The sequence below is a fragment of the Quercus suber genome, unplaced genomic scaffold (assembly GCF_002906115.3).
Source record: "Quercus suber isolate HL8 unplaced genomic scaffold, Cork oak 2.0 scaffold_191, whole genome shotgun sequence".
Lineage (NCBI taxonomy): Eukaryota > Viridiplantae > Streptophyta > Magnoliopsida > Fagales > Fagaceae > Quercus > Quercus suber.
Window position 1 is genome coordinate 1,183,240 of NW_027069649.1, and position 12,236 is coordinate 1,195,475.

Consider the following 12,236-nt stretch of genomic DNA (forward strand, 5'->3'; position numbering starts at 1 on the left):
GTTGCAAAGCTCATTTTAATATGGTTCGATGCTTAGATGGGTTGATATTAAAATCCATGGAATTTAACCATAACCATAGATTAAGTCCAAGCAAAACCCGATTTTATAAATGCAACAGGATATTAAAACCAAATGTGAGAAGACAGCTTGAATTGAATGCTAAAGCTAGTATTAAAATGAACAAGAATTTCAATTCATTAGTGGTTGAGGCGGGGGGGGGGGGGCATGAAAACTTGCCGTTTCTAACCACATGGATAAAGTCAAGCATAGAATTTCAATTCATTAGTGGTTGAGGCGGGGGGGGGGGGGGCATGAAAACTTGCCGTTTCTAACCACATGGATAAAGTCAAGCATCTAGAGCTTAGGAAAGGAGATGATGTAGCAATGAATAAGTACTTTTTAAAAATGCAAGCTGACAATTCTAACTTCTTTTACACGATGGATTTTACTGAAGATGGTCGATTAAAGAATGTATTTCGGGCAGACACAAGAAGTAGGGAAGCATTTAGAGAGTTTGGTGATGTGGTTACATTTGACACGGCATACTTGGTTAATAAATACAACTTGCCATTTGCTCCTTTTATTGGGGTAAACCATCACAGACAATCAATATTGCTAGGATGGGGATTGATTTCAGGTGAAGATACAGATATATTTAGATGACTATTTGAGTCTTGGCTTATATGTATGTTTGGAGTTGCTCCTAGTGCAATAATTATAAATCAAGACAAGACCATGAAAAAAAGTAATAGAGATTGTTTTTCTAAAAGCACAGCACCGATGGTGCTTGTGGCATATCTTGAAAAAAAACACCTGGAAAATTTAAAGGATACAAAGAATATAATTCAAACAAATTATGTTTGAAAAATGTTGTTTATGATCCCTTAACAAAAGAATAATTTGAAGAAAGGTGGGGTAGGTTCATTGAAAAAAATCATCTTGAAAGCCATTAATAGTTACTTGAGTTGTATAATGAAAGGTATTATTGGGTGTTTGCCTGTAAATGATTCATTCTTGGCAGGAATGTCAACCACATAGTGGATTGAAAGTATAAATGCATTCTTTGATAGGTTTGTACATCATCAAACAACCTTGAAAGAATTTGTAGAACAATATGATAAGGCTTTGGCAAAAACTGTGGCCAATGAAAATATTGAAGATTTCGATTCATTTCAATCATGCATACCATGTTTTACTCATTATGCTATGGAGAAACAATTTCAAAGTGCTTACCCAACAGCAAAATACAAAGAGTTTCAAAAATAGTTGCTAGGGAATGTTTGTTGTAATTTTTCTTCATGTAAGAAAGGTGGCGTCATTTCAAAATATGAAATATATGAAGATTGAGCATTTGGAGAAAATTCCTGGCATGCAACATTCCTTGTTTATTTTAATAAGGATACCGATGAAGTAAATTGTAATTGCCGGTTGTTTGAATTTAGGGGAATATTGTGTAGGCATCAAATTACGGTGCTTATTCATAGGAAGATTGATCAGGTACCAAACAAGTATATATTTAAAAGATGGAGCAAAAATATCAAGAGGAGCCACACCAAAGTTTGCATTAACTGTGACAGTTGGCTCGTCAAACCTGAAGCACAATGCTTTGATAAAATATACAACGTCTTCGACTAATTTTACAATATCCACTTAATATTGTAACAACTAATTAACAAAAAAAAAAAATCTAATAGACTAATTCTATGACTAATATAGATTCATGTTACAAAGCTATACACTCTTGTTACAAAGAAACAATAAGTATATAATACAATAGGTGACCAAAATATACATCAACACCCAAAATAAACAAATACATCAAATGATTGCAAATAGCAGCTTTTGTTGCATTGCATTCCAATTTTCAAAGCCAACACTTGAGCTTCTATGCTTTATGATATCCACAAGAGGAAGTACATCTTGAACAAAACTTTACTTGAATTGGTGCTAATAGTAGCAGCGTTGCCTTCCAAAGCCAGAATTTGAGCTTCTATGCTTTAGGAGATCTATAAAAGGAAGTACATTTTAGACAACACCATAATAGAATTTCTTCGCACTCTAACCAATATTTTCCAACTAGTTTCCCGTATATCTAATTGTATTGTGTACATAAAAGCAATAAAAAATTATGAGAGGAAATAGATCCCAAGTGATAGGGGACTAAATCCACTAAACTAAATGTCTTCCAAATGTCTTAAAGGAAAATGGTATTGAATTAAAGAAAAAAAAATCTAAATAAATAATCACATGAAAAGGTCTCAGGTTCTAACCATTCAAATAATACAATTCACACAATGGAATAGTTATAGCATAAGCAACTGACAAAGGAAAATAAATTTCTTCATCACACTCCATCTGAACAATAGAGATTTCATGTTTGATGTGATTGAAGCACATGATATCTTATAGATGAGGCTCAAGTGGCATTAATTTTATAAGTAACATGCAATCTATTATAAGCTCAATCACAAATAACAATAGGCAAGGATTAATGAGAATCACAGCATATAAGATATCATCTAAATTGTATTTATTTATTTACACATGCTTGGTGAATGAAATTGGTTTTCTCAGCTAACCCTAATTAGTTTGGTTTTCTCTCTAATACCTCAAGGTGGTCTCTGCATTTAGTGTAAGTAGTGGTTAATACTGTAACTAATCTCCTAATTGATAAAACTAATAGAATCAAACTCAATGAAAACTCAAACCCAAGTCACATGACCTTCTAACCCAACCAAACCCAAGCACAAAACCCTGACCCATTCAATTCTAATTGAATTCAACTAATCCAATAGTTGTCTATTAGCTACACTCAATAATCCAATAGTTGTCTACTATCTACACTCGCTATTCTACCCAATCAAGTGCAACCAAGATCATGATCATTGCCATTGAGGCTCTTGCTCACCATTACCAATAATCTCATGTGTCCAGTTGTAAGTCTATTTTCCATCCATGTCTTCTTGTCTGAAAATTGAATCAAGGTAGTGATAAACCAATGTCATTTCACAAAGGCCTCAATATTATAGCTAGACTCTAAAAGGAGAAGAAAAAAATATATAGATTTAAGAAATTCACAAAACTCAAGCCAATTTGTTTTAACACAAATTACACTTTTTCCTCCCACAAGATGAGTGGAGGACTCACTAATTACATGTACAACTTACTAATAAAATAAAACTTACATCATTTAAATACAATCTATGAAACATTTTAGTTTCTCATGGATTCATAATCACTATATACTGTTTTACAATGCACACACAACTCTAAAAGCAAGACCCAAATCACTTATGAATGAAAAGAGAAAGCTCATCAATTAGAAACATAAATTAGTATTATCGTTTTAAAAAGATTGAAGAGAGAATCACACAAGACCCTCTAAGTGCATTGAAATTCCAGTTTGGAGGCTTCCGAAAACTATACCAACCCACATTTAAAAATCTAGAATTGCATTGCCAATTAATATAAAGGATTTGAACCCCATTTTAATGATCAAAGAGTGGAGTTGTGTTCCAACTTCAACATTCGCTATATCAGCAAATACTCTTAAGTACTGATGTGAATGTTCCTTCACTAGGTTTCAAACCTAAAGAATGGAACTTGTGGAAAATATCAATTGCTTTTTTTGCCTTTCCTTGTTGAGCGCAACCTCCCATTAGGGCAGTCCAAGCCTGCAACTGTGGCTTGTCCACCTCCACCTCTAAAAATGCCAGACAAGCATAGCCCAGTTCTCCACACTTCGCATAAAGATTTATCAATGCTGTCACAACAAAATTGTCAAATCCAAGTCCACATTTGATGACAAGGGAATGCACTTGCATCCCAACCTTTGCCATTTAACTCTTGCTTATGGCTCATGCCTATAAATACTTCCATGAATCTCCCTACCGGCTATTGCATCACCTAATGAGAATACAAGTAGATAAAGCACCAACATATGTGTAATTACTGGGATCACAACCATCATTAACCATCAATCTGAAACAATCCAAGGTTTCAGCAAGTTTTTAGCAAGTTTTCTTTCATGCATTGTATCAAACACTTTGTGAGCATCATTTATACCTCAAGTTTCAATCCTCCCACTTCAAGCATCGATTTGATTTTAAAAATAAAAAATAAAATTGTGTGTATAGGAAAACAAGAACAAAAAAAGTTCTTTCAAAAAAAAAAAGTTTAAAAATTTTAACGACACTTTTATGTGGAAAATAAATAAATAGAGAAGTACAATTATTATTATTTTTTGTTGAGAATGCAGAGAAGTCCAGCTTTCTTTCAATGAGAATGAAAGGCTACAAAGCAAGAAACAACAAAATTACAATCACAACTCAGTAATTACAATAAGAAACAAAATCTAAGAAAGGTAGAGAGATGTGGATCTCATCGTTTTGAGGAAGATAGAGAAGCAACGATGGGCGACGGCAGGGAGAAGAAATTGAGTGCCTTTGCCTCTGCCTCTACCTTTGCCCTTTGCCTCCAGTGTGTGAGAGCTAGATTCTTTCTTCTTCAAAACCCTTTTCTTTCCCTCTTCACTGAAATATGATGGTGTTTTGAATTTAATTTAATTTTTTGTTTTGTTTTCTTAATCTTTTTATTTTGTTTTGAATTTCATTTGATTTTTTTTGTTTTCTTTTCCTAGTCAGATTATTTTAAGTTGTGTTTTGTGACTTGGCAGTGACAGGTAGGAAATGTTGTGAAAATATTGTAAAATTGTTATGAACGTAGCATTTCTCTTAGAAAAAAATGTTAACACCCATTTATTTTGATGGAAATCAAAATAATAGTTTTATGTGTTTTCTTGTGTTTATTAGTATCAGGGAAAAAAAAAAAAAAAGCCAAATAAAAACTACATTTGGTCAATGGGAAATTCTATTAAAAATATATCTTATTTTAGAGATTATTTTCCATAAATTATTTCGAAAAACTACTCTATCTCGCACCATGTTAAATGAAGGAAGTTAAGAATCAATTTGAGAACTATTGATAGTAATTTTATCTCATTCTGAGTTCATTACCAAACATGAAAAAATGAAATAAATTTTCAAAAGTATACTTTTTAAAAAATGACTCAATTTAAAAAAGAAAATTACTAGGGGAAATTACAGTAAACCCACCTGTGGTTTGACCAATTTTCACTTTGTTTACATATGGCTTAAAACTTAATATTTTGCCCACTTAAGATTACTTTCGTTTAGTCTCTGTTACCCACCTCTATTGTCACCGTTAAAAAACACATTTTTAGACGAAAACAAACATAAAACGAATCAAAAAATTAGGTTTTGAAATTAAAAATAAATATATATGAACGTAACAAGTAAAATTCCAAACAACTACAAATCAATGAAATGCCCACAGATTATGGAGAGTCCACATATTAAAACAAACACACAACACAACACAAGATCTTAGAGAGAGAGACACAGATCACAACACAAAAAGTAAGTTCCACCATGGGTATAGGTTCGATTTAGATCAGAAAGAGAGAGAAGAAAAGCTTGAGTAATGGATTCAGTGGTCCCAGTTCAACTTTTGCCATGGAGATCGTTGGTGAATTGGTATGGTGGTCTTGGAGATCAATGGTAATGGGATATGGTTATGGCGGTCTCCTTTGCCTCATCCTGGTTAAAGTTGCATGTCACTAAGTTCTTGAATAATGTCTACATCACAATAGAGGAAAGAAAATCTTCTCAACAATAGGTCAAGTCGATTAGAACTCAAAACCAATTCAAATCCACCAAAAAAGAAACCAAAGTAGAAAGGGTGGTGATTCAATCCCAAAGTAATTATTCATTTCATCTAGGATATGGATTTTTTTCTTAAAAAAACCTTTAACTTCAATCTGGGTTCTCCAAATTTCCTTATATTCCTTACCAGGGACAGACCCAGATTTCAAGTTGGGGGGGGGGGGGGCAATAGATAAGCGAAAAAAAAAAAATTCAAATACGCATCCATATAGTATTAATAAACTATCAACCAAGACAAATACCCAAAAATCATTATTTCTTAATATATTAAGATATAATCATCTACCAACTAAAACAAAAGACACGAAACACTATTGTTTCTTAATGCAATCATCTATGAAAAGGGAACTCGACACTCTTTCAAATTTTCAAAATAATCTATGATTGAATCCAAATTAAATGTCGAAGCTATATCCTTTTCAATGTATAACATCAAAGATTCAGTCAAAAAATCATTTTCCATTTTGTTTCAAAGGTTAGTTTTGACAACTTTCATGGCTGAAAATGCTCACTGTATAGTAGCAATAGAAACTGGAAGAGTAAGCACAAGTCTCACCATTTTATAATCAAGTTTGTAGTGTTTTGGGTTTCCAGTTCTCACTAACCATTAGCACAACTTAGATAAATTGTTCAATTTTTAAAACTTTGGATCTTGGATTACACTATGCTCAAAACGATAAAGCTCATTCTCTAACACTTGTTTGTCATAATTTGTGACAACTCCAATGTCTCTTTGATTCGGGCCATTGTCATAAAAACTAATCACGCAAGAGTCTTGCATGATTAGTTTTATTTATTTATTTTTAAGATTTACATGGGCTCTTGGGTCTTGATTGGGCTAGCCGGCTGGGATAAGGGGGGCCTAAGTCTTTTTTTTTTTAATTTTATTTTTATTTTAGCTACTAATTTTTTTTGGGGCTGGGGGGGGGGGGGCTTAGGCCCCCACCTGGTCTGTCCCTATTCCTTACCAAAAAAAAAAAGAAGGAGAAAGAACGAAGCAAAATTAGATGAACCCACAACCAAAACCACAAAAAAATGAAACCCATGAAGTAAGAATGAAGGCATCACAGTCCGATCTAGACCTTCGGCATGGATTCCTCGCAAAAACAATGGTGTTGATCTAGGCTTAAAGGAATTAACATTCTCTGTTGTGGTTGATCTAGCCTTTCATTGTGGTGGCTGATCATCCTCCTTAACTCCAAAATTGGAGTGAGAGAGAGAGCAGAAAGATGAGAGAGAAATTGTTGAAGAAGAACAGGCGAGAGGAAAGAGAGAGGGAGAGTAGGAAAATATGATATTTATGGTGGTTGACTTAGGTTTGATTTTTTTGGGTGGATGTTCTTCATGTTTATGAATTGTGAGAGACAAACACCACATTTTAATTTTTTTTTTTTTTTAATGTTTTTCTTGTTTTGGGAGGAAAGAGACATAAAATGAATGTAAAAAGACTTATTTATCCTTTTTTTTTTTAATGAGTAACAGTGATTAAATGAAAGTAACCTTAGGTGAACAAAATGTTAAGTTTAACGGATAGACAAAATAAAAATGGACCAAATTACAGATAAGTTTATTGTAATTTTCCAAATTAAGATCAAAATTTGATTGAGAATTTACAATTGTTTATTTAATTTTAAACTTTCCGCGCTCGGGATAAAATTGGATTTATGGGTAAAAGGCAAAACCTAATAAAAAAGACAGCATATAAACCTAAATGACGAAAGTGCCCTTCCATATCCGAACAAATTCAAGAACCCTCGTTTCATTTCATTTGGGTATGAAACTGGCGGGAAAATCCATCCACGCAAAAATCAAAACCCTACTACTCATTTGCTCCAAATCAAACTCCGAAGTTTGAAGGCGGAAACGATGTCCGGCGGCGGCGCGGCGGCATGAAGGTGCTGCACGTGGCGGAGAAGCCGTCGGTGGCGAAGTCGGTGGCCACCATTCTGTCTCGGAACAATGGGGCCTGAGAACCAGGGAGGGTCGGTCGCGATACAACAAGATATTCGAGTTCAGTTACTCCATCAATGGTCGCCCCTGCCACATGCTCGTCACTTCCGTCACTGGTCACCTCATGGAGCTCGAATTCCAAGACCGATATCGCAAATGGCACTCCTGTGACCCCGCCGATCTCTTCCACGCTCCCGTCCACAAATTCGTCCCCGAGGTCTCTCTCTCTCTCTCTCTCTCTCTCTCTCTCTCTCTCTTATAAGCATACGTGCCTTGTTAGAATAATGGCTAAATGATTAAATTCTTCGTTTCCTATTCGATAAGACTAGGGATAAGTCTAATTTTACACCCAACTGATGTATCAAGTTATGATTGGTGCGTAATAAAAATGGTGTCTAAGACCACCCTTTGCCACAACCCTGGCGCGGCAAACTGTGAGTTATGGAAATGGTGTGGTCCTAGAATTACTCGATATTGTTTCCATCATAAGTTGACAACCCAACTAGTTGTGAAATTGGGTGTGTTTTATCATGGTATCAAAATAGGTGTATTGGGTTTTTGTTTCTGCTCTATCTTTTATTTAAATAAAAAGAAAAAGAAAATCCAAATTCCACGGGTTAAAATAATGGTTCCATTTGGTAACACCTTATCACAGGTCACTTTTTCAAATTCGTTCCCAAGGTCTCTATGTATATTGGTGTTTTATCAGAATAATAGTTAGGTCTCTATGTATATTGGTGTTTTATTAGAATAATAGTTAAATGATTAAATTCGTCTTTACCTATTACTCAGTAGTATATCATGGTATCATGATAGGTGCTTTGGGTTTTGTCTATGCTCTACCTCTTATTTAAAAGTTAAAAAAATTCCAAATTTTGCGTAATTTGGTTTAGGACATGTGAGGGTCAGTGTTAAAACAATGGTTAAATGAAATTCATTATTTTTGTCATTCCCTTGTTAGCTGGTAGTTTATTATGGTATCATAACAGGTGTTCCAAATACTGGGTGTTGGTCTGGTCATACGAGGAGCGTTGTTAATATACTGGTTAAATAATTAAATTCATTATTTCCTGTTAGCTTAAGCCATTGGGAAAAATGGTAGTTTATCATGTGTGAGTTAGTGATTGAAATGAGGTGTTTGAATAAAAGTTAATTGGATGTTGTAGAAAAAGTTGCTTGGTTGTGTACTTGTTCAGTAAACTTTTTGTAATTATAATGAGGTGGACACAACAAAGTATAATTTACGCATGGAAGCAAAAGCAAAAGCGCAAATTGCTAGATATTCATGTGAATTAATAACTGACCGACCTGTCTCTTTCTTGTTTTTGTTTTTTCTAATTTAGGATAAGTTGGATATCAAGAGGACATTGGAAGAGGAGCTAGATGGTGCCAGTGGCTTGTATTGTGGCTAGATTGTGATAGAGAAGGAGAAAATATTGCATTTGAAGTGATAGAAGTTTGCACGGCAGTAAATCCTCATCTTACCATCAAGAGGGCTCACTTTTCTGCTTTAATTGACAGGTCCTAAAGGTTATAATATTCTGTCGGTTCTTAATATCTTCTTGTCTTTACTTTCATGATCTTGATTGATTCCAGGGAAATCCATGAAGCAGTGCAATGTCTTGTTGAGCCGAATAAATGTTTTGCTGATGCAGTGGATGCTAGGCAAGTGAGTACTTTCTCTAACCAATGTGGAACTCTACTTGTTTATTTATGATTACTGTGAACTCATTTGATAAGTTTCCCTAATAGCTGTATGCTTGTATGAATCAAAAGGATTGTTTTTATTTGTTAATTCAATTCCTACTTATTTGGCACCATGCTTTTAGACCTCTTATCTACTATATTGCTGTTAGCTCAAGAAGTGTGGTAGTCCTTCTATCACTGTTCTTTATGGAATGAAATTCTCTCTTTTATTTGTTTGCAGGAAATAGATCTTCGGATCGGTGCTTCTTTCACTAGGTTTCAGACTATGCTGTTGAGAGATGCATTTGTTATTGATTTTACTACAGATGACAGAAATCTTGTTCTAAGTTATGGTCCTTGTCAGGTATGGTTGCTATTGAACAATAAACTGTAAATGATTTTCTGCTAAAAAGCGGGATGCATCTCTCCTGCATTTGTCTCCTTATGTGCAGTTCCCTACACTTGGCTTCGTTGTGGAAAGATATTGGGAAATACAAGCACACGAGCCAGAAGAATTTTGGACCATCAACTGTTCTCACAAATCGGATGAAGGCATTGCTACCTTCAATTGGATGTAAATCAAGATGCCTTAGGGATTACATATTTATTTTTGAAGTTTAGTTGCCATAGAGTTGAAATTGAGCATATCTTATTTTGCAGGCGTGGTCATCTGTTTGATTACACATGTGCTGTTATAATTTATGAGATGTGTGTTCAGGAGCCAATTGCAACTGTGAGTTATAATGAAAATATGTAACTTGAGCGTAATGATAACTTTATGGTATAGATATTTCTAAAATTTGGGTTTTTTCTTATTTAACTGCAATTTAGGTTACAAAGGTTAGACAACAAGAGAAATTGAAGTATCCTCCTTATCCTTTAAATACCATTGAGCTTGAAAAACGTGCTTCACGATTCTTTCGGATGAGTTCTGAACACACTATGAAGGTTAGCTGTATATGTCTGATGTATTGATGACACTTTAGCATCTTTTCCGATTGATTGCTACTTAATTAGAGACAACATTTAACATGAAATCAAAGTACTGGGAATGATCATGGAAAGGTTCAATTCCTACAAAAGTAGTTTATTTATGTAAGTTTTTATCTACTTTTTGTAGAAAAATAATGGGGAAATGTGTGTGATATTTGTAGTTGCCAAGTCAAGTGTAGGTCACTAGCATTGCTTGGTCTTTTGTATAAGGAGAACCAAGGTTCAAATCCTCCCTCCGCACTTGTTGTAACAATTGAATTATCAAAAAAAATTTGTAGTTGCCAAAAAAAAAAAAAAAAATTGAATTTGAAGTAATGGAGTACAGTTATAGAAGCTTTTTTATATCCACTTTATATGGTACAATATGGGGGGTGTAGGTGTGTTTGCAGGCCTGGTCTATCTGTTTTGTGAAAGAATACAATTTTCAACCCTGCGGAAATCTCATTTCTTATATTAGGACTCATGGTTGGCTGCATAATGCCGTGTTTCTACTCTTTCTGAAGGTTTAACCTCTAAAAGATCCATTCATCCAACTAATGTAAATCTTCTTTCCAAATACGCAATTCCTTGTCATTTCTTTGCTCCCTTTTCTTAGAGCTTCAAATTTAAAATTCCATCCTCTTTGCACAATTGCAATTATGGTTATTTGCGGCGAATGAATAAATTATTTTAGATGGCTCTCCTTGATCATCTATTTGAGCTACTTCTTAAGAAAATTTTGGGACATACAAAATTGGCAGTTTGAAAGGTATGCCTATTTTAGATCTGTCTGATATTATTATCACTCTTTTTTTTCCTTTACCAAAGAAAAATATATGAAAGAAAGTTCCTTGTTTTCCCAAAATACTCTAGCAATTGTGTTTTTAAAAGCTTTTTTTCTTATACTATGCTCATTATGACCATTCACATTGTTATATTGGTTGGATCTTTAACATACATCTCAGCCTGAAACTAAAGTCAATTTATTGTTTATAGGTTGCAGAAGATTTATATCAAGCAGGTTTTATCAGCTATCCTCGTACAGAGACTGATAGCTTTTCTCAGAGAACTGATCTGCATGTTGGTAACTTTGTTGACACTGCATTTCCGCTAAATTCCTTCTACTCTCCAAATATTATAGCAGCTTTTCACTAAGTTTGATGTTGTCTTTATCCTTTTGTTGGTCATCATCTCTTTTGTCATTTGTTTCCATTGGCTTTTGGTGATTTAATTGGCCCATATGACTGAATGAGATAAATTTCATGTAGGCAATTGTGCAAGAACAGCAAAGGCATCCTGTATGGGGACCATATGCACAGCAGTTGTTGGAACCTGGGTCAGGACTTTGGAGAAACCCTGGTAATGGTGGACATGATGACAAGGCCCATCCACCCATTCATCCAACAAAATTTTCTTCTGGAGAATCTGGATGGAGTCAAGATCACCATGTAAGCATGTCACCATCTTAATTGGCATTTAACTGCTAACTAAATGCTTTTGAAATGTATTTTTGTATATTATATTATAATAATGTAAAATTGTGAGGTCTCAAAAACTTAGATGGCAAAATATTATAAAGTCAACTAAAAGTCAACCATATTCAGTTATATATATATATAGATAGATAGATATATATATATATATATAATATATATAGATATCTTTTTTGACTTTTGGACATAACTCACAGCTAGTATCGCTCTCCCTGATGCAGAAAATAATTCACCAGCAATGTCGATTTCAACATTAGTTTCAGCCCCTACTGCTGGCTGGGAGACACATGCCAGGAAATGGCGAACAACCAGCTCATACAATCTCTGTCACCAAATGAAAGTAATTTAAAATTCAAAAGAATTAGTAAAGCATGCTTCTTGACTCACACCA

General features: G+C 34.3%; 1 protein-coding gene across 1 annotated transcript in view; it reads left to right on the forward strand.

Annotated features, from left to right (window-relative positions):
- Nucleotides 1-7,480: 7,480 nt before the first annotated feature.
- LOC112029290 (DNA topoisomerase 3-alpha) overlaps nucleotides 7,481-12,236 on the forward strand; it is a gene marked incomplete at its 3' end in the record, with an annotated part of 17,737 nt that continues 12,981 nt past the window's right edge. Inside the window, 11 exon segments of the mRNA XM_065778805.1 lie at nucleotides 7,481-7,705; nucleotides 7,708-7,911; nucleotides 9,038-9,071; nucleotides 9,074-9,215; nucleotides 9,291-9,363; nucleotides 9,622-9,744; nucleotides 9,833-9,954; nucleotides 10,041-10,113; nucleotides 10,212-10,328; nucleotides 11,349-11,432; nucleotides 11,621-11,800. Of these exon segments, the coding sequence (XP_065634877.1) occupies nucleotides 7,634-7,705; nucleotides 7,708-7,911; nucleotides 9,038-9,071; nucleotides 9,074-9,215; nucleotides 9,291-9,363; nucleotides 9,622-9,744; nucleotides 9,833-9,954; nucleotides 10,041-10,113; nucleotides 10,212-10,328; nucleotides 11,349-11,432; nucleotides 11,621-11,800 (1,224 nt within the window).